Consider the following 27921-nt stretch of genomic DNA (forward strand, 5'->3'; position numbering starts at 1 on the left):
GATCTTCGTGGGCTATACTCGGCCTTGTCTTAGGATGGTAAGTTGGTGGTTGAAGATATCCCTCTAGTGGTGTGGGGGCTGTGCTTTGGCAAAGTGGGTGGGGTTATATCCTGCCTGTTTGGCCCTGTCTGGGGGTATCGTCGGATGGGGCCACAGTGTCTCCCGACCCCTCCTGTCTCAGCCTCCGGTATGTATGCTGCAATAGTTTATGTGTTGGGGGGCTAGGGTCAGTCTGTTATATCTGAAGTATTTATCCTGTCTTATTCGGACATTTACTCCTGAGGTCCTGACCTGTTGCACCCTCTACAACCACTGTGATTATTATTATTTGACCCTGCTTGTCATCTATGAACATTTGAACATCTTGACCATTTTCTGTTATAATCTCCACCTGGCACAGCCAGAAGAGGACTGGCCACCTCTCATACCCTGGTTCCTCTCTAGGTTTCTTCCTAGGTTCTGGTCTTTCTAGGGAGTTTTTCCTAGCCACTGTGCTTCTACACCTGTATTGCTTGCTGTTTGTGGTTTTGGGCTGGGTTTCTGTACAGCACTTTGTGACTTCAGCTGATGTAAGAAGGGCTTTATAAATACATTTGATTGAAATTTGATTGATCAGAGCCACTGGCTTAATCCCATTTTTTTCACTTCTCCATCTCAACCAAAAATCTAAGTAAAAGAATAGGACTAAATCAAATAAAATGTTAAATACAATTTAAATAAAGTTTGATTTGACTTAGTCCTATTCTATAACTTAGATTTTTGGTTAAGATGGACACATGAATCCAACATATCAATTATTATTTGTAGACAAACTGGAATTAAAGCCAGACTAAGTCAATGGCACAGATGGAACTATCTAAGCAGAAGATACATCTCCTTCAAATGTTGATAGTTGGTTGTGTTGACAACCAAACACAATTCAATAACACTAAATGTAATTACATTTTAAATCAACCAGAGCTTGAAACCCAAATATATTGTGTATTTTAGTTTAATTCTGGGTTAAATTGAAACGATAGCTGTTGATGACTTTGCAGATGCTATATAAGCCTAAATAGCATCATTGATGATATGAGCGATAAAGTATTGTTGCATTAATTTGCTCTGTTAAACTACCCTTTGGAATGACTTAGATAGCAGCAGTTAATATATTTAGTTATTAAGTGGAGATCTCTCAAAAGTCATTCTCATGATAGCACATTTGTCATAGTCAGTGACAAATGTCTTAGCTAAACTGGGATTGGTCAAAACCCAGTTCTCCAGTAGGCCAATGTATTGTTTTTATTGTGGATATAATATTGAAGATATGACTTTGTTTTAAAGGTACAAATTCAACATATTTTTTACAAGGTTTGTCTGTATTGAAATTTGGTTACCATGATGAAATAATCCTGTGGTTGAAGTTTCAGCATCAAAACAACAGTTTACTTTAGATTTTTTTTCAAATCCAATGTATTCTCCAGTTAAATTTCACGTCAAAATACTTTGACAAATTACGTTCAAACAATGTTGATTCAACCAGTTTGTGCCCAGTGGGATGACACTTCTACATATCAACTCTCAAAGGGACTATAACACATAGTTATAGTTCATGCCACATATACTGTATTTGGTGGGAAAATATATCATGTATTTAGAGGAACTTCTACCCTGTTACCGTAGGCCAGTGGTGTGACAACAGTCATTCGTTCATTCAATAGTGCTACAAAAATAGGCGGATCATGATTTAATAATGAAAATTCATATTTTCCTTTTTAATTGTTGTAAAGAGAACACAAACGCTGGCGTAAGAACACTGTTCAACAACAAACATGAATTATAGCAGATATACATTTTTCTGGTTGAACTGTTAACAAATCAACAGAATGTGACAACATAACCTTTCTATTCTCAACACTCTGGCAGCCTTTAGTAAACAAGTGGAGCACCAGGACACTACATTAAAGCCTATATATATATATATATATATATATATATATATATATATATATGTTTGTGTTTTGACACAGTATTTATTGTTTGGTGAGGAGAGAAAAGAACCACCAGAGATCAAGCCTGGCATGGGATGAATCTATCACAGACTTTACTGAATATTAAAGGAAACAAAATATCTGTCCCACGTACAGAGAGATGGGTAATGGATCTAGCTGGCCTTTTTCTCAATCATAAATCTAACAGGAGCTATATACTGTACTTTGTGATTTTTTGTTGTTGCTGTAACTCATATCATTTGGAGGTTTCTCATTGATACAATACGACAGCGGTACTTAAGTGGTATATAAGCTAATTGGTATGAATCATCTCTCTCTCTTGCTCCCTCCCTCTCACTCCTGTAGGTCAGTGATGATGGAGATATCTTATCATTTAATCATTGAGGCGGTGGAAGGTGTAAGAGGAGAATGTGAGAAGAGCTTTATTCTGTCATCATCCCATAGCAGAGATAACAGCAACGTGGTGTCATTTTATCTTTACTTTCATCGTAAAGTCTGAGTTTTTTTGAGAGTTTGGAACTACAGATATAGGATCTTAATTTGATCCCTCTTTTGTTGCTGAGAATGTTCCAGCAGAGGAGGAAATGCAAACATGTAGTGTATTTGAGTTTTAAAAAGTGTTCTAAAGTTATTAATATCCACTTTGAAATGTCAGACTTGATTTGCCCTAATGAAAAATGTATCAAACCCTACAGAAATGTCCATTAATTATAATCTACATAATAATTCAAATTTCCTATTGCAGCAGGATTATTTTCCTGCTGTAGCAAACTAGATCAAATTAAGATCCTACATCTGTATAAACCCTAGAAAAGGCTTTTAAACTAACTGCCTCCCTTTCCTTTCTCTCCATTCAGTAGCAGAACATGCCAGGACTTGACAGCCATCCGGTTGAAGGAATTATGCATGTGAAATCTCAGAGTTAGGATGCAACTGAGACTCTTGATTTATTGACATTTAAAAGGGAATATGCATTTTGAATGATTTGTTTGACTTTTTGTATTTTTTCAAGCAGACTAAAGATCTTATATAACACTTATATTATCTCATCAGTGATACACCTATGATGTCATCTGTTTGCATTTCATTATTAGATACTTTGACAGTATGATACACTAAAGCAAAGGCATCCAGACCCTGTTATCATCTACTTACACTGAAGGCCCATTGAGAGGTACAGTAACGTGGAAGATGTGTAGTAATGATGATGATGAAGATTTATGTGGTTCATGATGATGGTTATTCTTGTATATATGAAAAATGTTGAAAGTGTGACAGATTGGTTGATATTTGAAAATGGGTTGCTGTACGATGGTCCATTTAAAGTGGGTTATACATGGAGATGTCAGAAACAGCTAAGAGAATCTTCCCTCCATGAGGAGAGCATTAGTAACATCTGTAGACAATACATGAGACGGATGAGACCAAAGCTAATATGTGGTCTAACCTCAAATATCAAATCCCCCAAAACGTACAGTTCTAAAAATGTCTTTACTCAGTAACTCTGAACAGAGAGAAAACTGACGTTCATAACTAACTGAGCGAAAGGAATTTGAGAAAACAAAGAAAGGTTCTGAGTGAGATCAGATTGTTTGGATCTGGAGAGAAAATGTAGGTTCATCTCAGACTCTGGTATCCTTGGCCTGATGGATGTATGAAGGTAACTGCCCACACACATATACACACACCGTCCTACATATGTCAAGCCCCTCACACACACGTCCACACACACCATCCTATATATGTCAAGCTCCCCACACACACACCGATCTACTACTATATATGTGAACCCCCCCACCACCAAACACTCAACGTTGCTTCTACATTCAGTGCGTTCGGAGAGTATTCAGATCCCTTGACCTTTTCCACATTTTGTTAAGTTACAGCCTTATTCTAAAATGGATTTTAAAAAAACAAATCCTCATCAATGCACACACAATACTCCATAATGACTTAGCGAAAACAGGTTTTTAGAATATTTTGCAAATTTATAAAATATAAAAACCTTACTTACGTAAGTATTCAGACCCTTCGCTACGAGATTGAAATTGAGCTCCAGTGCATCCTGTTTCCATTGATCATCCTTAAAAAAATTATGTTACCCTTTATTTAACTAGGCAAGTCAGTTAAGAACAAATTCTTATTTACAATGACAGGCCTACACCGGCCAAACCCCGATGATGTTGGGCCAATTGTGCGCCGCCCTATGGGACTCCCAATCAGAGCCGACTGTGATAGAGCCTGGAATCAAACTAGGGTGTCTGTAGTGACACCTCAAGCACTGAGATGCAGTGCCTTAGACAGCAGCGCCACTCGGGAGCCCTTGAGATGTTTCTACAACTTGATTGGAGTCCCCCTGTGGTAAATTCAATTGATTGGACATGATTTGGAAAGGCACACACCTGTGTATATAAGGTCCCACAGTTGACAGTGCATGTCAGAACAAAAACCAAGCTATGAGGTCGAAGGAATTGTCCGTAGAGCTCTGAGATAGCATTGTGTCGAGACACAAATCTGAGGAAAGGTAGCAAAATATTTCTGCAGCATTGAAGGTCCCCAAGAACACAGTGGCCTCCATCATTCTTAAATGGAGGAAGTTTGGAACCACCAAGTGTCTTCCTAGAACTGTCCACCCAGCCAAACTGAGCAATCGGGGGAGAAGGGCCTTGGTCAGAGAGGTAATCAAGAACCCGATGGTCACTCTGACAGAGCTCCAGAGTTCCTCTGTGGAGATGGGAGAACCTTCCAGAAGGACAACCATCTCTGCAGCACTCCACCAATCAGGCCTTTGTGGTAGAGTGGCCAGGCGGAAGTCACTCCTCAGTAAAAGGCACATGACAGCCCGCTTGGAGTTTGCCAAATGGCACTTAAAGACTCTCAGACCATGAGAAACTGGAAGAAACCTAGCAACATCCCTACGGTGCAGCATGGTGGTGGCAGCATCATGCTGTGGGAATGTTTTTCAGCAGCATAGCCAGGGAGTCAGGATCGAGGCAAAGCTGAACGGAGAAAAGTACAGAGAGATCCTTGATGAAAACCTGCTCCAGGGCGCTCAGGACCTCAGACTGGGGAGAATGTTCACCTTCCAACAGGACTACGACCCGATCAAACAACTCTGGAGAGATCTGAAAATACAGTTGGAGTCGGAAGTTTACATACACTTAGGTTGGAGTCATTAAAACTCGTTTTTCAACCACTCCACAAATTTCTTGTAAACAAACTATAGTTTTGGCAAGTCGGTTAGTACATCTACTTCATGCATGACACAAGTAATTTTTCCAACAATTGTTTACAGACAGATTATTTCACTTATAATTCACTGTATCACAATTCCAGTGGGTCAGAAGTTTACATACACTAACTTGACTGTGCCTTTAAACAGCTTGGAAAATTCCAGAAAATTATGTCATGGCTTTAGAAGCTTCTGATATTCTAATTGACATCATTTGAGTCAATTGGAGGTGTATCTGTGGATGTATTTCAAGGCCTACCTTCAAACTCAGTGCCTCTTTGCTTGACATTATGGGAAAATCAAAGGAAATCAGCCAAGACCTCAGAAAACAATTGTAGACCACCACAAGTCTGGTTCATCCTTGGGAGAAATATCCAAATGTCTGAAGGTACCACGTTCATCTGTACAAACAATAGTCCGCAAGTATAAACACCATGGGACCACGCAGCCGTCATACCGCTCAGGAAGGAGACCTTGTAAAGATGCTGAAGGAAACAGGTACGGTAAGTATCAGGTAAGTATCTATATCCACAGTAAAACAAGTCATATATCGACATAACCTGAAAGGCCGCTCAGTGAGGAAGAAGCCACTGCTCCAAAACCACCATAAAAAAAGCCAGACTACACTTTGCAACTGCACATGGGGACAAAGATTGTACTTTTTGGAGAAATGTCCTTTGGTCTGATGAAACAAAAATAGAACTGTTTGGCCATAATGACCATCGTTATGTTTGGAGGAAAAAGGGGGAAGCTTGTAAGCCGAAGAACACCATCCCAACCATGAAGCACAGGGGTGGCAGCATCATGTTGTGGGGGTGCTTTGCTGCAGGAGGGACTGGAGCACTTCACAAAATAGATGGCATCATGAGGCAGGAAAATTATGTGGATATATTGAAGCAACATCTCAAGACATCAGTCAGGAAGTTAAAGCTTGGTCGCAAATGGGTCTTCCAAATGGACAATGACCCCAAGCATACTTCCGAAGTTGTGGCAAAATCGCTTAAGGACAACAAATTCAAGGTATTGGAGTGGCCATCACAAAGCCCTGACCTCAATCCTATAGAAAATTTGTGGGCAGAACTGAAAAAGCGTGTGCGAGCAAGGAGGCCTACAAACCTGACTCAGTTACACCAGCTCTGTCAGGAGGAAGGGGCCAAAATTCACCCAACTAATTGTGGGAAGCTTGTGGAAGGATACCCAAAATGTTTGACCCAAGTTAAACAATTTAAGGGCAATGCTACCAAATACTAATTTAGTGTATGTGAACTTCTGACCCACTGGGAATGTGATGAAAGAAATAAAAGCTGAAATAAATCATTCTCTCTACTATTATTCTGACATTTCACATTCTTAAAATAAAGTGGAGATCCTAACTGACCTAAGACAGGGAATTTTACTATGATTAAATGTCAGGAATTGTGAAAAACTGAGTTTAAATGTATTTGGCTAAGGTGTATGTAAACTTCCGACTTCAACTGTTGCTGTGCAGCAACACTCCCCATCCAACCTGACAGAGCTTGAGAGGATCTGCAGAGAAGAATGGGAGAAACTGCCAAGTTTGCAGTGTCATACCCAAGAGGAATTGAAGCTGTAAACGCTGCCAAAGGTGAATCAACAAAATACTGAGTAAAGTGTCTGAATACATTTTTAAATGGAATATTTCAGTTGTACATTTTTATACCGTTGCAAACATTTCTAAAAACCTCTTTTTGCTTTGTCATTATGGGGAATTGTGTGTAGATTAGAATAAGTGTCACGACTTCCTCCCAAGTCAGTCCCTCTCCTTGTTCGGGCGACGTTCGGCAGTCGACGTCACCGGTCTTCTAGCCATCGCCGATCCACCTTTCATTTTCCATTTGTTTTGTCTTGTCTTCCCACACACCTTGTTTCAATTCCATCAATTCCATGGTGTTTTATTTAACCCTCTTTTCCCCCCCATGTCCTTGTCAGGTATTGTTTTTTGTAAGTGCTTGTGCACGTTATGCCTGGTGTGCTTCGGGTTTTGTACCCATTTATTGATTGTTCTGTTTTCCGGTGGGTTTTTATTATTAAACTGCGCCGTTGGAAACACAGTTTTTGCTCTCCTGCGTCTGACTTCTCTGGCGCCAGTACGCACCCCTTACAATAAGGCTGTAACGTAACAAAATGTGGAAAAAGTCAAGAGGTCTGAATACTTTCTGAAGGCAATGTATGTCTCCATCTTGGTACAGAGCAAATTCCCCTAGAAACAAACCAACCCCAAAACACACAAAACAACCCCCCCTGCCACACCCTGACCATTCTACTATGACAAAATGACCCTTTTCACTGGTCAGGACGTGACAAATACAGACCAGATTAAGTAGATACACGTCTACAATTAGTTCCATATGTCACAGTGCTACACAATCTTCACACCACACCTGCTGAAATTAATCAAAGCACCTCGTATCTAGTAGATGGCCGGGGGCACAGTGAATGAACACATCATGTTCCACCACTAATATCATAATATATCATTGCCTCGTTCCACCTTAGGCACCTACACACAACTGGGTGGTTCTGTCATGTTCGAAGTTGGTCAAAGTGTGTACTTTTGGTCATGTGGTCAATGGGGATATTTTATTGACCAATTCCCTTCCAACAAGCTTCCTCTATAAAACCCTTACCATCTGAGACTATAGATCCGAACTGTTGGCAGTTTTTGCCTTTGCATCCATCCTGGTCACATCCATATAACATTTCATTAGAAAGTCCCCGCCTGGTGAACTCATGACTGCGTAAACCACACTGTGGAGGATGGAGGTCGGTGTTACTAAGGACTGAATGTGTACAGAGGTTAGTGGGACCAGTGACTGGATACTGAAACATGTATATCATGGGAAAAAACATTAGACTTCTGTGCCTCCCTAAATGAGATCAGGTCAGGAAGTGACTCACATACTGTCTCAACAGGGAAGTGACTAATTGTGACTTTTTCCTAGTTCACTTTAGGTCCATTGTAATAGAGCTAGGCTGCCCTACCAAGCAAAAAGGCAGTAACTGCCCATTTGGTCTAAAATGAGTTAATGTCATTTTTGCTACATTAAATACATGCTTAATCGTGTGGACAATTATCCTGCCTCTATTGTATTGTGTTTTGGAGAATATGGGGGTCATGTTAGCAGTAACTGCATAAAATTACTGTGAAACCAAGGTAAGTAGCGGCAGGTAGCCTAGTGGTTAGAGCATTGGGCCAGTAACCGAAAGGTTGCTAGATTGAATCCCCAAGCTGGCAAGGTAAAAATCTGTTGTTCTGCCTCTGAACAAGGCAGTTAAGCCATTGTTCTTAGGCTGTCATTGTAAGTAAGAATATGTTTCTTTTTCTCAGTTCTACGCTATGAGCAGTTACTGCCTTTTTGCTTAGTTACGCAGTAGGGAAATGACACAGTGCACATGAGCAGGAGAAAAATGAGAGAAAGAGAAGAGTTACTGGACTATTAAACCCATTCTGATAGCTCATATAAAATACCAGGTCAGATTTGGGTTTGTAGGGGGTGTTAATGAAAATAATTACTGATGGGGGATGATTCAGCTAATTAACATTAAGGATCAAGTCTCATTAATAATCTGCTCAAACAATCGCCACCACTCTCCTTCTCCGCTCTCTCACTCTCTATGTCCCTACTCTCTAACTTTCTCTCTGTTCCTCCTCCTCTCTCTGTCCCTTCTCTCTCTCCTTCTCTTTGGTTCTGTCAGCCTCAGAACCCTATCACATTTCTCATCCCTGTCTCTCTCTCCCTTCTCACTCTCTGGGTCCACTCTGTTACTTAAAGCTTTTGTTCTCTCTCCCAATCCCCCTACCACTCTCTTTGCCTTTTTCCTTTCATTTACTTTTTCCCCTCCTCTGTTCTCCTCTGGGAAGTTTGCATTCCACACCTCCTCAGCAGACTGCACACAAAAGAGCAGAAAGCACCACTCCTGACCTGTAGCAAACATTCCAGTCCACTGGGCTCTTTCACACAGCCACTGTTTGTGCTTTCAGAGCCAGTCCCATTTGTCCCCTCCAAATTCATGGAGCTCAGCCAGTCTGGTGGCCAGACCACTGTTACAGGCAAGGGGATAGAGCAGGCTGGACTAACACGTTTAGACATGGACAAGCAATGCTATGTTTCATTGCAAAGTTAAGGTTACATGGGGAAGTATTTTTCTCACATGCATTATCACAATTTGTGCACTAAAATAGTGTGAGTAGTGTGAGTAAACATTGAAACTTGGTGTTTGGATTTATTCCCTAAACTAAATAATTATAACCAAGAAAAACTCAAAGTAACTCAATCATATATTGATTCCACTTCATAGACCAAATCATCTGTCATTTTCAGTGAAATGAGTAGAAACAGCATTGACAGTGAGTCAGAGGTAAATCTGAACTGAGGGATAATTAGAACTGATGGTTCCATCCAAAAGGCATACGTTCAAGTATCCTTCAACTCAGCAAACAGGAAATGGACTATTAGCCTCTTATGGAAAAGAGAGAACATGTGTTGCCTATCTCTAAACTCTTGTCAGAACTGTGACTGAACTCCCATGAAGAGGATGAGGGTCTGATGTGGCGCAGGGCCCACCTGGGGTACAGTGAGATGGGTCTGATGTGGCGCAGGGCCCACCTGGGGTACAATGAGATGTCAGAAAGAAAAGGTCAGAGAGAAGATTGGGGAGCGATCTTTTGGCAACACGTTTCCTTATGGTGCTTTATCTCACTTGTCTGCATCGGAAGAGAGGAAAGTTACAGGGGAGAAGTGGTAGGAAGGTAAAGGAGGACCGAAAGATGGAGGCAACTTGGAGGATGAAGGAGGTGTAGTTGGCAGGGGCAAACTATGTGTACGGGCCTGCACCATTCCCTCTCCTCCTCTCTCTTTCCTTTCTATCTCCCTCCCTCCCTCTCTCTCTCTCTCTCTCTCTCTCTCTCTCTGTCTGCTGTCTTCAAATACCAGAATGATAGCTAGAAGGCTGCTGACAACATTCCCTCCCCAGCAGCTCTTCTAATGTGTCTACCTCCACACACACCTGTCCACAGTCTCCCCAGGCAGGGGGAAAGGCATGTCAAGAACTCCCCCCTGCTCCTGCCTCCCTTCCCTTCTCACCTCAACTGGCTCCCCAGCCTCAGGTCACCACCATGGACAGAGTCTCTGGAGCAACACAAACACAAATCAAACATTCACACACCCAAATGTTACAGGATGGCTGTAAAGTGTCATTGATGGTTTGTGTTTTCTCGTCCTAAGTCTGAAAAGTAGATCTACAGGACCGGTACAATTCTTAGAAATGTATGTTCTTTGATCCATTGTGAAGATGGGGAGCACCATGGGGATATTATAAAGAGTGTATCAATAGTTTGTAAACGGTTCATTATTATCATATAAACCCTTTAAAACAATTTTTACCTTAACCATTCAATCAACATCTAATAAAAGTTGTTATCTGGTTTCCCCCCGATTTTTCAGAGACTAAAAGTTGGGATATTGGCTTTTTGGGGGGTTGGGATTACATTACATAATGCTCTGTGAAAAATTCTTCCCAATCAACGTTTTTTTCATTCTGTTTCTCTGCACTGCTTTACTGCTGTCTATTTTCTCCCATGTGTCTTGTATTTCTCCCATGTGTCTTGTATGTGTCATGTGCTTGCGGTCACATTTCTCACAACAAGGCTAAACTGGTGTCCACTCTATCAGGCTGTTGGCTGAAGACCGTTTATGCATCCATCCAGGATTCAGTCATAGTTGACATACGCCTCCCTCAGGAAAAATCTCTCCTTTCGAAGTTATGACGGAAATGAACAACCACCTGAGAAGGAGGAGAGGGAGGCTTTCGGCCATAGAGGCATGTCCATAAATAACTTGAAAGAAGAGACAAACAGTCTAGTTATGTTTAACTGGATCGTTCTGTGCTCATAAACTGCCCTAACAGGTGTATGTGTGTGTGTGTGTGTGCGTGCGTGCGTGCGTGCGTGCGTGTGTGTGTGTGTGTCCTCTATACCTATCCTGCAGTAAGAATAGTGATCTCTGTAGCCTATGTTATGTTGTGTGGACTGTAAAGATGGAGGGGGGTTCATGAATACCCTACATCACAGGTTTGTTTGAGGTCAAATGCAAAGCACAGGAGATGGATGAATATGCTGAGAGAGAGACGGGAAGAGACAGGAAGAGAGATGGTTTCAGCTCACCTCTCTGGCCATGCAACTGTGGCAATAACATATTGAGATATTGAGTGTCCAACAAGCCCTAACATGGGTGTGACCTTTGTACTCTGACCCACGGAAACCAGCCTGGTTTTACAATCTTATCATACGCACCTTTACACCTTGCTACGCCCACCTTGAGCAGAATTCCCATGTTCAAACAAGGCAATGTCTCTCCGTCTCCAAGCCAAAGCAACACATAACCATAACTCCAAACTGACAGACCACTACTGCACTGACTACAAACACATTCTGCTTCTTCTACCTATATAGACTTAAAATACTGCCCTTAAAACAGCATGACTGAATTACCATCAATTACTTTTCTTCAGCATTGGATGCGACACAGGAATAGGAATAATAACCGCATTTGGGACTACATGGGAGAAGCCTTGTTCCAAACCCTTTCATTTTGTATTTGTGTAATGGTTCATTCTGCCAGGAGATGGCAGGAGAGCTCCAGCGCTGTAGCGCATCTAGATTACGCAACGTTCCTGAAGGAGAGCTGAAACCACACCAGTGTGAAATTTGAATATAGTGACGTGACGTAGGACTTAACGCCACAATATTGAACTTTGCGCTTGACCTTCAATTGTTATCACACTTTAATCTATAGGGTACTCATTATTTGAACATTGTGGTCAAATTGAAATTGAATGGTCTAATAGCAGCACACAATTCTGATATAGGTTTCTACAATCTTAAATGTTTCTTCATTAATATTTAATATAATACTCTATAAAAAATATTTGTTTACTTAAGCCAAAAGTAGGCCTACAGGTCGGGGTTTTATGACTAGGCATAAATCAGCCAGGTCTCATAGACTAGACATGACACAGTAAATGTCAATCCGGGGCTCAAATTAGTATGATATGTTACGTTTGGTATGGTTACATAACGTTAGCTTTAGCCACCTAGACACCTAGCTAACGTTAGCCACAAAAAAAATGGAATTTGTTACATATCATACATTTGAAAAATCCGTAGAATAGTGTACATTATTCTAATTCGTAACATATTGTATGAATTGCAATTTGTAACATATTGAATGAATTCAATTTGTAACATATAATATGAATTGTAATTCGTAACATATCATACGAAATGGATGATGGACATCCACAAATAATACCATACAAAACGTAGTATATACTAAATGAAGTAACTCCGATTTACGTAGCCTACAGAATAATACGAAATGCTCTGAGACCAGGTTGCAGCAATAGGTAGGCCTATGTCTGACAGAGGCGAATGTATCCAAACACAGCAACATTAAACATAGGCCCTACTGGGAAATAAATATTTATTGAGGCTGTTGTTCAAAATTGCATGAAAAATGCTTATCAATGTAACCCCTACACATATGTTAGGCTGCCACACACAGTAAAACAGGGATTCATTTAGGTTCTTTTTTTTGATCAATTCAGGGAAAGCAGCATTTATCAGATTAAACATTCTGCTGGCAGTCGAATTTGCGAGGTGCCTCGTCTTTTTTAGTAAACGATTTTATAGGACATGTGACTAAATTACCCGCTCACATGGCCGCTGTGTTTGCATGATCCGCTTTAGTTTTTAAAGTCCAGTGCTCGAGCTCGCTCTACAACAACCATCCGGAGCAGAAGAGCACTAAAACGCACGACCTAACCGGACAAGCCATGGCGAGCAGTGGACAAAAAGTAGTTCTGATCACCGGTTGCTCCTCCGGCATCGGGTTACGAATCGCGGTCCTGCTGGCCAAAGATGAAAAGAAGCGTTACCATGGTAAATGCGCTTTCTTTACACTGTTTATCTGCCTTTAACTTCAGAAGCTTGATCCGACATGCTGCTAAAATCCCTCTGATCTTTGTTTGAACCCTTATGGAATATGTTCTGTGTACAAATAGGGTCATCATTAGTCTATATATCCAAAACAACTTTTACGCGCAGGTTTGACCTTTGCGCCCATAAATTATAGCCTACACGTTTTACTTTTAGACTAAATCTCCTATTGCTAGTGTTTAAAAAAGATATATATTTCCTATCGTGAGCCCTCTGGTTCTCTACCCCCCTTGATTCAGCTATTATCATCTGAAAGCAACGTTTCCAGGGTACGGCTCCGCGAGGATGCCGCTTGCCAGGCGGGGATCATAAAAGAGACTGCCAGTTCTCTTTCAAGTGACTTCTCTCGTACAAAGCCCCCTTTATCGCACTGAATTGTAGACCGCTGCCCCGGTTTAGTGCCGTGTCTAATGCGCCTATAGTCCCCTCTCTGGAGCGAGTGTTGAAAGAGGGACAAAGTTTGAGACCTGTACAAGCGAAGGTTCACTAGCAAGGCTTGTTTGAAGGCTTCATCTGGGCTCAGCGGAGCTCGGGGCTCGTCGCGGACATTGTTCGTTTGTCATCCACTTTCCAGCTACAGACATCCCATCATTAATTTCAGTCTAGGGTTACGTAGAATCATTTTTTCTTTGAGGGTAGTGGGGTCTTGGGATTTATTGCCGTGAAATAGAGGAGCGCAACAGAAGCGATTAACAGCTCCCTCAACAGTACTCAGGGTTGAATCATTCTCGTTGAACTGTGACCTGCTTCCAAGAAAGAGAGAGACCACATTGCAGAAAATAACTTGATCTGTTCTCTCTGAAGGATCATGAAAATCCAGATTAAATATTGCGCTGTTATTCTGAGTATTAATTGGTAGCAGTGACATTTGCCAACTACAGAGAAACCTGAACAATCCTAGTTCAGGGCAGTGTGGTTCCATTCAAGAATGTTTACTAAGCTGTTGCCCAAGAATAATTACAACAACAACTGAAAGAACAATGCAACTGTTGTTCTGTTGAAACGCATACATCTCTCTGTTGCTTTACAGACACCCAATTCTCTCATCATGAAGATCTTACTCGTAGGTGTACAACACGTGCCCTCCACAGACAGTATGCAGTCGCTAGCACTTCCACACCCTCACTAGTAAAGCAGATATGAGCAGTGCTTATTCTATTCACACACCATTATTCCATGCTCTTCCACTCACTCCATAGATACTGGATTGTCATTGGGGGTTTTGGGTCAGAGGTTACAGAAGCAGATGAGATAAGAGGATGTCTTCATTCATCAAGGACAGCAGGTCTTCAGATCAGTGCCTGATTAGAGCTGTTGATTTCCACCATTGATCTCTATTGTGTAATACTGTTGTCTCTCTATTTCTGTGTTAGATCTCGTCAATAAACACAGAGGTGGTTGACCTCACTGTAAACTTGGAATGGAGAATGTCAAGTCGCAAGATGCAAACATGTGGAAAACCTTTCTGTACATACTGTAGATGGTAGATACTGTTTGTTACTCTATGAGGGTTCATGTCTCCCAGGTCCAGAGTTCAAAGGGAATCAATAGTGTGTTACACAAGCGGATGGACGTGGAATAGACCCACTGACCTGCATGGCTGTTGTCTGTCTGTCTGTCTGTCTGTCTGTCTGTCTGTCTGTCTGTCTGTCTGTCTGTCTGTCTGTCTGTCTGTCTGTCTGTCTGTCTGTCTGTCTGTCTGTCTGTCTGTCTGTCTGTCTGCATATAAACCTGTGTGCAAGTCTACTATATATGCTTATCTATGGGTCAGTGTGTCAGTCATCAGTCTGTTCCATGTAGTCTCATATAGCTCAGATATATTGCTCTCTCTCTCTCTCTCTCTCTTTGCTCTCTCTCTCTCTCTCTCTCTCTCTCTGCCTCTCTTCTTCCTGCCTCTCTATCTCTTGTCTCTCTCTCTCTGCCTCTCTCAATTCAAAGGGCTTTATTGGCATGGGAAACATACACTGCATGGCTAAAAGTATGTGGACACCTGCTCGTCAAACATCTCATTCCAAAATCATGGGCATTAATATGGAGTTGGTCCCCCCTTTGCTGCTGTAACAGCCTCCACTCTTCTGGGAAGCTTTTCACTAGATATTGGAACATTGCTGCAGGGACTTGCTTCCATTCCACCACAAGAGCATGAGTGAGGTCGGGCAGTGATGTTGGGCGATTAGGCCTGGCTCACAGTCTGTATGGTCCTCGCTTTGTGCTTTGTGCACTGGTTCATTGTCCTTCTGAAACAGAACAGGGCCTTCTCCAAACTGTTGCCACAAAGTTGGAAGCACAGAATCATCTAGAATATCATTGTATGCTGTAGCGTTAAGATTTCCCTTCACTGGAACTAAGGAGCTGAACCATGAAAAACAGCCCAGACCATTATTCCTCCTCCACCAAACTTTCCAGTTGGCACTATGCATTCGGGCAGGGAGCGTTCTTTTGGCATCTGCCAAACCCAGATTCATCCGTCAGACTGCCAGATGGTGCAGAGTGATTCATCACTCCAGAGAACGCATTTCCAGAGTCGAATGGCGGCGAGCTTTACACCTCTCCAGCCAACGCTTGGCATTGTGCATGGTGATCTTAGGCTTGTCTGCGGCTGCTCGGCCATGGGAATCCATTTTATGAAGCTCCCGACGAACAATTCTTGTGCTGACATTGCTTCCAGAGTCAGTTTGGAACTCAGTAGTGAGTGTTGCAACCGAGGACAGTCAATTATTACTCGCTATGCGCTTCAGCACTCGTCTGTCCTGTTCTGCAAGCTTGTTTGGCCTATTACTTTGTGGCTGAGACTTTTCTGCTCCTAGACGTTTCCACTTCACAATAACAGCACTTACAGTTGACTGGGCAGTTCTAGCAGGGCAGAAATTTGAGGAAATGATTTGTTGGAAAGGTGGCATCCTATGACGGTATCACTTTGAAATTCACTGAGCTCTTCAGTAAGGCCATTTTACTGCCAATGTTTGTCTATGGAGATTGCATGGTGGTGCGCTTGATTTTAAACACCTGTCAGAAACGGGTGTGGCTGAAATAGCCAAATCCACACACTTTTGGCCATGTAGTGTATGTTTACATTGCCAAAGCAAGTGAAATAGACAATAAACAAAAGGGAAATCAACTATCAAAAATTAACAGTAAACATTACACTCACAAGTTTCAAAGGATTACAGACTATGGCTATGTACAGTGTTGTAAGGATGTGCAAATAGTTAAAGTAATATGGGTTGTATTTACAATGGTGTTTGTTCTTCAGTGGCTGCCCTTTTCTTGTGGCAACAGGTCACAGCAGGTGATGCGTATAGGAAGACCCTCATGCTGCTACCTCTGGATGTGTGCAGTGATGAGTCAGTCAAGCAGTGCATCAACAATGTCTCTCTCTCTGCCTCTCTCTCACCCCCCTATCACTCTCTGCCTCTCTCTCTCTCCATCCCCTCTCTCTCTCTTTCTCCCTCTCCCAGTCATTGCCACCATGCGTGACCTGAAGAAGAAGGATAAGCTGGTGGAGGCAGCAGGTGATGCGTATGGGAAGACCCTCATGCTGCTGCCTCTGGACGTGTGCAGTGATGAGTCAGTCAAGCAGTGCATCAACAGTGTCAAGGACCGCCATATTGATATCCTCAGTGAGTTAACAAGGCTGGAACTAACGAGCTAAACCTCCTGCCCTGGCCTTTTGTGTGGCAATGACCTGATCTCTAGCCTTGGGACAAATAACCTCGCCTTTTTGTGTGTGTGGGTTTGTGAATGTGTGTGTTCCAGGGCATGCGTTCATCTAGACCAGGGCTATTCAACTCTTACCCTACGAGGTCCAAAGCCTGCTGGTTTTAATTTTCTACTTGATTAATAATTCCACACACCTGGTGTCCCAGGTCCAAATCAGTCCCTGGAGGAACAATGAAAAGATGCAGTGGAACTGGCTTCGAGGTCCAGAGTTCAATTTGAAGGGTCTAGGCCTATGTGTATATGTACACCTTAAAACTCTAACCTCTGTTTCAACTGGTGGACTCTGATTTTCCAGGAAAACTGTTTCTATTCATAGGTTCACTCCTGACCCTCCACTCCCCAACACTACCCCCTCTACCCTTAATACAACAAAACAGCCCAGCAGACTGTTACATCACACCTCTCTATTTATTTCATTCATGTGCTGACACCTAGTGGTGACAGTGAATAGTGCAATCACTATCTGACCAATGGAGTTCATGTTTTTTAGTTTTTTAATTTGAATTTAACTAGGCAAGTCAGTTAAGAACTCATTCTTATTTACAATGACGGCCTACCCCGGCCACGATTGACGCTGGGTCAATCGTGGCCGGATGTGATACAGCCTGGATTCAAATCAGGGACTATAGTGACACCTCTTGCACTGAGATGCAGTGCCTTAGACCGCTGCACCACTCGGGAGGCCACAGAGAAAAAAATCATACATTCTTCCCGAAAGTATTTCAAGACACAAAACTAGTGTTCATACAATTCAAAACTTTATATAACTAGGCAAGTCAATTAAGAACAAATTCTGGCTTTCTTGATGTCTATAGTAGTCTCTCTGGTATTGTATCTGGTTTCCACTCAGGTTATGGATGTGTCACTGCAACTTTAAAGGTCCTCAATGATGTCACCATTTTCCTTGATTCTAAGCAATGTTGTGCTGCTATTTTTATTGATTTGGCCAAAGCTTTTAATACGATAGACCATTCCATTCTTGTGGGCCGGCTAAGGAGTATTGGTGTCTCTGAGGGGTCTTTGGCCTGGTTTTCTAACTACCTCTCACAAAGAGTGCAGTGTATAAAGTCAGAACATCTGCTGTCTCAACCACTGCCTGTCACCAAGGGAGTACCCCAGGCTCAATCCTAGGCCCCACGCTCTTCTCAATTTACATCAACAACATAGCTCAGGCAGTAGGAAGCGCTCTCATTCATTTATATGCAGATGATACAGTCTAATACTCAGCTGGCCCCTCCCCGGAGTTTGTGTTAAATGCTCTACAACAAAGCTTTCGTACTGTCCAACAATCTTTCTCTACCCTTAACCTTGTTCTGAACACCTCCTAAACAAAGGTCATGTGGTTTGGTAAGAAGAATGCCCCTCTCCCCACAGGTGTGATTACTACCTCTGAGGGATTAGAGCTTGAGGTAGTCACCTCATACAAGTACTTGGGAGTATGGCTAGACGGTATACTGCCCTTCACACAGCACATATCAAAGCTGCAGGCTAAAGTTAAATCTAGACTTGGTTTCTTCTATCGTAATCTCTTTCACCCCAGCTGCCAAACTAACCCTAATTCAGAGGACCATACTACCCATGCTAGATTACAGAGACGTTATTTATAGATCAGCAGGTAAGGGTGCTCTCGAGTGGCTAGATGTTCTTTACCATTCGAACATCAGATTTGCCACCAATGCTCCTTATAGGACACATCACTGCGCTCTATACTCCTCTGTAAACTGGTCATCTCTGTATACCTGTCGCAAGACCCACTGGTTGATGCTTATTTATAAAACCCTCTTAGACCTCAGTCCCGCCCTATCTGAGATATCTACTGCAGCCCTCATCCTCCACATACAACACCCGTTCTGCCAGTCACATTCTGATAAAGGTCCCCAAAGCACAGACATCCCTGGATCGCTCGTCTTTTCAGTTCGCTGCAGCTAGCGACTGGAACGAGCTGCAACAAACACCCAAACTGGACAGTTTTATCTCAATCTCTTCATTCAAAGACTCAATCATGGACACTTACGGACAGTTGTGGCTGCTTTCCATGATGTATTGTTGTCTCTTGCCCTTTGTGCTGTTTTCTGTGCCCAATAATGTTTGTACCCTGTTTTGTGCTGCTGCCATGTTGTGCTGCTGCCATGTTGTGTTGCTACCATGTTGTTGTCATGTTCTGTTGCTACCATGCTGTGTTGTCATGTGTTGCTGCCTTGCTATGTTGTTGCCTTAGGTCTCTCTGTATGTAGTGTTGTGTTGTCTCTCTTGTCGTGATGTGTGTTTTGTCCTATATTTGTATTTCATTTATTTGTATTTTTAATCCCAGCCCCGCATAAGGCCTTTTGCCTTTTGGTAGGCTGTCAAAAATAAATAAAACAATGATGGCCTACAAAACATCAGTTGTGACTAAAGTATTAGAGCCTCAGCTCTAAACCTTAACTATAGTTGTCTGTACAGAAGGCTACAGTGTAGTAACTGTATAGTATCGGTAGTGTAACTACAGGTCTGTAACCCTTGTCTCTATCTGTGAGTCTCCCCTCAGTCAACAATGCAGGTGTGGGCTTGTTGGGACCAGTGGAAAGCATCAGTATGGAGGAGATGAAGAGGGTGTTTGAGACCAACTTCTTTGGCGTGGTGAGGATGATTAAAGAGGTCATGCCTGACATGAAGAAGAGGCGGGCGGGACACATCGTGGTCATGAGCAGTGTTATGGGTCTACAGGGTAAGACTGGCATGACAACGATTGAGGCTTTGGCTAGCGCACATCCAGATCTGGACCAGCAGGCTAACTGTAAAAGCTGTAGATTCCGGTCCTGCTCTCTGACTATCATTCCTCCTGACCCTGAGTCTGCTCTGCCCGTAGGTGTAGTGTTCAACGATGTCTACACTGCCTCCAAGTTCGCCATGGAGGGCTTCTGTGAGAGTATGGCTGTCCAACTGCTCAAGTTCAACGTCCAGTGAGTTCCTCTCAGTCTGTCTTGTACTCCTATTGTGTTTCTGTCATTACATCTCTTGGTATCTCTCACAGTGGGCGTTCAATTACCTGGTTACTGTGTCAGCAAAATGAAAGAATTGCTGTTATGTGTAATAGATTAATAAAGATCTATTCTATTCTCTCCGGTCAGTTTGTCTATGATTGAGCCAGGGCCGGTGCACACTGAGTTTGAGACGAAGATGATGGAGGACGTGGCCAAGATGGAGTACCCAGGAGCTGATGCAGACACAGTGCGCTACTTTAAAGATGTTTACCTGCCCTCCTCCAAGGATATCTTTGAGGCCATGGGCCAGACCCCAGAGGACATCGCCAAGGTTAGTGAACACTCTCCCCTCCCTGTGTCACCCTTTGGTTCATGGGATTTTGAGTTTGCCTAGTGTAATGGAACCAATGGAATAGTCCCACAAGTACAAATCCAATCCCATCTGGCACTCCAGACCAACAAACACAAAGTATTTGAAAGAAACTCAGGTGTGATGTAAACACTCAATGATCTCTCTCTCTCTCTCTCTCTCTCTCTCTCTCTCTCTCTCTCTCTCTCTCTCTCTCTCTCTCTCTCTCTCTCTCTCTCTCTCTCTCTCTCTCACTCTCTCCCATGTAGTGTACTAAGAAGGTGATTGAGTCAAGGAACCCTCGCTTCAGGAACCTGACCAACAGCCTGTACACGCCCATCGTGGCCATGAAGTACGCCGACGAGACAGGCAGCCTGTCGGTCAACACCTTCTACAACCTGTTGTTCAACTTCGGCCCCCTCATGCACATCACCATGAGCATCCTTAAGTGCCTGACCTGCAGCTGCCTGCGCCGACGGACCATCTCACCGAACTGAGAGAGACTGGAGGGGGCATGTAGTTCTCGGCGAGAGAGGCTGTGAGAGAACCAGGATAAGCTTTGGCCAGGCAACACGCACAATTGCACAAACACAGACAGTACAGTGTGACCTCATACATGGGGCTAGGAGTTTTTTCTGGTCAGATCATGTGATCGGGAAAAACTCCTGGCCCTCCTCATACATACACATGATTACACACAAACAACTTACCCACAAACACAGCCATGTATCTCCCCAGTCCCGGTCTTTTGAGGTGCTGCTGGGGCAATGACACTGTCTGTCCATCTGTTTGTCTGTCCATCTGTCCGTCTGTCCGCCCGTCCGTCTGTCTGTCTGTCTGTCTGTCTGTCTGCCCGTCTGTCCGTCTGTGGACTAAAAAACAAAACACACATAACCAGTTACAAAGAATAACAAGAAACAACAGCATTACAATCACAGTGAAAGCGTAACATAGCACCCAATGAACTTAAGACTCAGGCCTTGCTAAACTCTTAGTACAATGCAGTATTTAGCTCTGAGTTATAAAGAATCTACTAGATTCCTTCATTGTACATTTGATTTGATGTATATCTTTATAGTAGTATTGTTGTTTTGCTGTTTAATCATATTATTTCTGCATCTTTTTATAAGCTGAATGTGGGGTTTTTAAAAGTTTATGAATGGATAGATTGTTAATATCTTATTTTTGAAAGTAATTCATTGATTTAGAAATAAACTTCTTGGTTTACTCTGAAAGAGACAGCCTTTTTCCTAATGACGCTGTAATGACAAGGCATTTAGCTCAATGTCTTTGGTGGGGTTTCCAGAGAGCCTGGTTTCCATTGTGCATGCAGGACTCTATGTGAACCAGTTGGGGGCACTAGATCACCGTGTGTTCTCTCTAGCTGTACCATCAGCTAGGGTGAGATTCCACTACAGACGCTACAGCACACACAGCTCAATGAGCAGGAGACCTGTTGAGAGTATTACACTGTTGTCTAGGGATGGAGATCATTGTAGCCATATGATATTGGTTTGTTTTCAGGGGGGTTGTAAGTCTTGATTAAGGTTATTGTTCTTTGAAGTTACTGATCTCTGTGGGTTTGGACTGGATAATGTTTTTCTAGGGTCTGAGTGGATGTTTCCAACCACTGGTGTTAAAAGTTATTCTGTGTGTGGTTCGGCTGGAGAACCAGTGAATGATACCGTGTGAGAGAAAGTTGGTTTGCAAATGACCATGGAAATGTAAACTAATCTGAGATCTGTCTCCTTACACTCATAGCCAATAGGTCTCTAGTCCTGCTGTTAAGTATCCGTGTGTGTGTGTGTGTGTGTGTGTGTGTGTGTGTGTGTGTGTGTGTGTGTGTGTGTGTGTGTGTGTGTGTGTGTGTTCTTTTGCATCTGCTTGTGTGCAGTGTATGTGTGTGTGGACCAAGCCAGTGATCTGTTGATGGATATAAAGAGGTCATGGCCTGCTCCCCATCCAGCACTCTCGCCCCCCCCACACACACACACACACACACACACGCCCTGCTTTGTGCCATGTGAGAGAATATGACCTGGTTCCCATCCCTGAGGAGGGGTGAGCCCTGTTATTGACGGCCTCCTCCTCAGAAACGGCCCCGCTGCACCCCAGAGCCTCCCTCACCAGCTGTCTCCCTCACACCCTCAGCCTCGGACCCTCAGCCCTGGACCCCCAGTCCACTGAGAGAGAGAGAGAAACAGAGAGAGAGACACAGAAACCAAGAGAGGGAGAAAGAGTGAGAGAAAGGGAAGAGAGAGAGACAGAGAGACCTACAGAGAGGGAGCCCAGGTCTGTCTGTAGAGTCCCTGTCTGTAGAGGTGGTACCCAGAGGATCCTGGCTGTGTAGAGCTAATCAGCAGTACGCTACGTATTGCAACAGCGGTAGCAGCCAGGTCTTTCTGTGCACTGTGCAGTGAGGGGAGCTACATAGGTCTGTGTGTATGTGTGTGCGTGTGTGTGTGTGTCTTCATCAGAGGCGACAGCTACGCACAATGGAACAAAGACGCTGTCAATCACAATCAAATGGGTGGGGGGTCAGTCCAGGGGGGAGTGGGGTGGAGCCTGTGTTCTGAATGTTGCCGAGGCCCCGATGTGGGACGCTGCAGGGTGGGGGTGGGGGGCGGGGGTGTGTCTGATTTAGGAAAATTAGGGATGGGGTGCCCCAGGCTGAATAAAAGACCTGTTTACTAATTGAATGAACACAGGAGTTACAGCAAGTCTCATTAAACAAAAGGTATTATTCTTATCAAACCATTGTTGGGCACTTTTGTTTCAAAATCAAGAACATAATTGCGATATAATCAGGGGCAACATGATGTGGCTTGGTCTTGACCCTGTTGCAATTACTAAGCCACTAAATACACACAACTCACACTGATGCACAAACACACAGCCTCCACATGCACACTCCAAATGTGTAGACTTATATAACCTTCACTTATGAAAGAACACTCAAGCCCGCATGCACACACACACACATGCACACATGCATACAAAAAACACACACACACACACAGGGAGTAGCTAAAACATTTTCTTTGGCATTCTCATCGTCAGACACATTCCTAAAGTGTTTAGTCTTGGTTGTCGCCAGGTCAATTCTGGTTCAGTTCAGGCCCCTTCTCTGTTTCATCAGGACCAATACGTCATGCCAGTCCCTATGTCCTCAGAGAGAAGGAGCGAAAGAGAAGGAGACGAGAAAGAGGTGAGCGAGACTAAAGGAAGAGGGAGAGGGTGAGTGGAGTTGAGGCCTAGTCGAATGCTTCACTATGAACTCAGGGCATGATGACAGATAACCACAACACCAGGCTGCTGTGTAGGCTACTTCCTCTGTATCCTCAATATCACTTAAATGATGCCTGACCAAGGTCTATATGTTTGAAAATTTGCACTATAAAAGTAAATGTCCTTTTGGGCGGATACACAGTGTCAGTTTTTGTTACCTACCAACTGTTTTTAATATGTGGGTCCACTCTCCTTACAGTTTTCTCAGTCGCTTTGGTGCATTTCTTAGATCAAAAGTGCCATTCTTGATACTACTTGTACAAATTCCAAATCATCTAGTCACTTGTGCACATCATTAAAGCAATTTCTTATTCCTTTGAACAAATTGCATTTGCTTTTGTACATATTGCAATTGATAATGTACAAGTGTCAGCTTTTTTCCACATTTTCAATTGCTCATGTCACGTTGATCAAAATATAGTAGATGGTTCTCTGTTGAATAGTCTTACCCCTCAAAACATCTAGGCATTAGTTCCTTGCATAAGCCATTACATGCAAAATTGTTGAACTATTTGTCATAAACTGTCAAGCATAGTTTTACACATTTCTATTAGACCTTTTGTACAAAAAGGTGAATTGATGAATGGTGCAGGTGAAATTGACCCTCACTCATGAAGTAATGTAAAGTGTTAGTTCAACCAACAATCAACCAGTTGTCTAAATTGCTCAAAGGTGCATCTCATGAAGAATCAATTGGCAAGCATATATAGACAGACCACAACACTGAGTTGCAATTTTACAATAATGGATGGACCAGGAAACGAACAGGGTCAACAGCCAAGAGGAGGAGGAAGAAGAGGAGCAAGGATGCGTGGTGGAAGGCAAAACAGAGGAAGAGGCAGAAGAGGACATAGGCGCATATCTGATGACATAAGGGCCACTATTGTAGACCATGTTGTCAATCATGGCCTTACAATGGCTGAGGCGGGTCGAAGGGTGCAGCCGAATATTGGGAGATCAACCGTGTCCTCAATAGTTCAAACGTTTCGAAGAGAGAACAGGTATGTCCACCAATGTACAGTGCACAGTTACTGTATATAAGCAGTATACTGTATACTTCCTACAATGCTTCATATTACAGTAGTCCACTTGTATTTCACAGCATACAGAAATATACTCTATACAGATACATACTGCACCTTACATGCACCCACCTGTATGTTTTACAGTAAAATGTGTGTTCGCATAGTTTTTGTCTATGTGAAAGTGTGCGATGCATCACTGCATTTTTCCCCACATAGGACTGCAAGATTACCTCAAACCGGTGGCAGAGGACGCCTTTTCACACCTCAACAGGAGGAGGCTATTTGCACCATGGTCCGAGCAAACAATGCCATGAGACTCAGGGAAATACAAAGGACCATTATAGAAGACAACGATGTCTTTGAAAACATCCATACGGTTAGCATCTCAACCATCGACAAGGTGCTGCATAGAAACCAGATGAGTATGAAACAGCTGTACCGTGTACCATTCCAAAGGAATGAGGACAGAGTTGAGGAGCTACGGTACCAGTATGTACAGGTAAAACATATCTATGTAACTACTTTACAGCAACATTTTTATAGTGATACATAGTACAGTAGGCATAAACTGCACACATTTCCATTGCTGTGGAAGGAACATGCAATATATGTACATTTTATGTCACTCTTCCTTACCAAAACAAATTCAACTGTGTGTTCTGGGATATAGCGTATAATGGAGTTGGAATCAAGTGAACCCTCTCACAACTTTGGATACGTGGATGAGGCTGGCTTCAACCTGACCAAATGCAGAAGGCGGGGTCGGAATATCATCGGTCACAGAGCTACTGTGGATTTGCCAGGCCAACGGGGAGGAAATATCACCATGTGTGCTGCTATTTCGGAGCATGGTGTCCTAACCCATATCCCTCTTATAGGGCCATACAACACCCAGCATCTACTCAACTTTTTAGAGACTCTCTGCAGGGCTCTCATCCCTGATGATGAGAGGGGTCTGTTTAGAGAGGATTTGCCAAAGTATGTGGTCATTTGTGATAATGTGAGTTTCCATCGATCAAACATCATAAGGCAATGGTTTGTGACCCACCCGAGGATGCTCATAGAATTCCTCCCACCTTATTCACCATTCCTTAACCCAATGGAGGAGTTCTTTTCAGCATGGCGGTGGAAGGTGTACGATCGTCAGCCACACACACAGATGACCCTGCTGGCTGCAATGGATGCAGCATGTGAGGACATCACAGTAGACGCCTGCAGAGGATGGATAAGGCATTCCAAAAGATTCTTTCCACGTTGCATTGGAAGGGAAAATATCCGGTGTGATGTGGATGAGAATATGTGGGCCGACAGACAGGAACGTCTGGATGTGAGGAGACAGCACTAGAACAGTGCTGCGGGCAAAGTTGTGCCTTAGGGGGGGGGTTCCTGTGTTTCTTTCTAATTTCGTTTTTTTTCCTTTGTGCCCCTTGGGTTGTCCAGTCTCTTTCAATCAATAACCCACATACAGTAATATGTAAATAGTACTGTTGAAATTGATATATGCCATAGAAGTGCAGCCTTGTGCATTTTCAATACAGTAACTGTCATCCAAACTGTAGCCTAAGTTTACATCAGGTAATACTGTCAAAGTACACAGTTCCATTGACAACATGCCTAAACATTTTGACGACCTTGTTCGTGAACAATGACTCAATGACTTATCATTCTGATGACACTGACATGATCATTGGCATGAATATTTACTTTTGAGAGATGTACTAAGGATTTTTAGTGACTGACTAGCTTTAGAAACACATCTATTGTATATTGCAGTTAGTACAAATTGTTCTGAGAAATGCACTTATTATTTTGCACATGTTAGGGATGATGTGAAAAATGCACCAAAGCGACTGAGAAAAACTATAATGCTCCACTGTAAAGCAACCTCTTGTCTTGTTTTTGTGCCCATCTGAATGAGGTCATTTTAAAAACTATTGAAACTTCTACAAAAAAATATCAATTGAGCAAAATAATGAAATGGAAACATCAAGTATAGTAATAAGCAAAATCTTTATCAAAATCTTTCAAGTGCAAAAAGAATAATGGCCCATATTTGCAGCAGGGTGTTCAGTGGTGTCTCCTCTTGGAGAGTCGGCCTCTCTTCTTGTTAGAGCCACTGTTCTTGGAGGTCAACACTGGAATAGTTGCAGCATCAATACAGGAGTCTGTCTGACCAGCTCCCTTCATCTTGTCCTGGTCAACATCAAGCTCCAAAGCAACCACGGCCTGAGGAATAAAAGAAACATGGCTGTTAAGTGAAAAACTCACCAGAAGCAGGCGGCGGAGCAAGCAGAGCAAGGCGGGTGGAAAGGACAGGCAGAGCAGTAACTGAATGCTGGCAGGATAGTCCATATCTCCAATCATCTTTGTTGATAGCGATGTTGTGTTTCCATAAGTGGATGAATTGGTCTAATTTAGTATTGTAAAGCCTCAACCCTTAGCTACCTCTTCCAATTCAAATGAGTTTCAAAAGGTTTTAAGTATGGTTTTGTGTGACTACAGCGCCAGTGATACAAAAATAGAGACAAGTTCTCGTTAAGCGAGGCATCAAAGCGGACAACCCACCCACCCACCCACCCGGATTCAGTTGGGTCATTATAATTCTAAACAATGCATTCTAAAATAAATCACACACGCCTCGCACACTCGCCTTTGATGAGTTTAGGCCATTTGTCTCTGTAGGACAACAGAATCATATTTCAGGTAAAATACAAGTATAACATTGTGGTGTTTCCCAAAGCCTTTCTCAGACCCCCTCCTAGCCCCAGTGTCCCTTCACATCACTTTACCTGTATAAGGCCTTTCAAGCTGATCTTCAGTAGCAGGCCCAGTCCTCCCAACACACAGGAGAGACCCAACATCACAGAACCTGCTGTCTCCAGATTTTGGTCTTCAGTCTCATTAATCAATCGAACCAGCCTCCTCCATACAATCTCACTCACTCCAGCATTCTCCAAAGTCTGGAGGTCAGCCACACGGGTCCGCAGCAATTCAAAGCTAGGCATAGCATAATTTTGGGTTGTCTGGGTCAAAGTCTGTCCGGTCTTGGTGGTGGTCGTGTTTTCTTCAGTTGTCAAGTGTCGTTTGTACAGGATATTTAGAATGGTGTAAGTGTCGGTCTGGAGTTGAGGGGTGGCGGCCCACTCCTTAGGGATCATGGGGGGTAACAGGGTGTCCCGAAGCGCCTCGCCATCTGGGAGTCTGTCAGGGAGTCCAGCGTGTAACGCCACCATGTAAAGAGCCACCAACAAAACAACAGTACTACACTTCAAAGCCATCACAAGTGCAAGGAGTAAACTCAGCAAAAATGTCAAAATCAACCACTCTCTAGAAGGA

General features: G+C 43.0%; 2 protein-coding genes across 2 annotated transcripts; one reads left to right on the forward strand and one right to left on the reverse strand.

Annotated features, from left to right (window-relative positions):
- Positions 1-12789: 12789 nt before the first annotated feature.
- On the forward strand, positions 12790-21507 carry LOC106601275 (retinol dehydrogenase 8). Its single transcript, XM_014193360.2, has 6 exons — positions 12790-13183; positions 16699-16860; positions 19488-19667; positions 19809-19902; positions 20071-20254; positions 20542-21507. Exons 1-6 carry the CDS (start codon positions 13078-13080, stop codon positions 20767-20769), a joined length of 954 nt encoding a protein of 317 aa, XP_014048835.1. The 5' UTR covers positions 12790-13077; the 3' UTR covers positions 20770-21507.
- A 4871-nt stretch (positions 21508-26378) lies between these two features.
- Positions 26379-27710, reverse strand: LOC106601276 (uncharacterized). The gene is made up of 2 exons (XM_014193361.2): positions 27375-27710; positions 26379-26811 (listed from the first exon to the last, which is right to left on the reverse strand). Exons 1-2 carry the CDS (start codon positions 27588-27590, stop codon positions 26653-26655), a joined length of 375 nt encoding a protein of 124 aa, XP_014048836.2. The 5' UTR covers positions 27591-27710; the 3' UTR covers positions 26379-26652.
- Between the last annotated feature and the right edge of the window lie 211 nt (positions 27711-27921).

This window comes from Salmo salar, chromosome ssa03 (genome assembly GCF_905237065.1).
Source record: "Salmo salar chromosome ssa03, Ssal_v3.1, whole genome shotgun sequence".
NCBI lineage: Eukaryota > Metazoa > Chordata > Actinopteri > Salmoniformes > Salmonidae > Salmo > Salmo salar.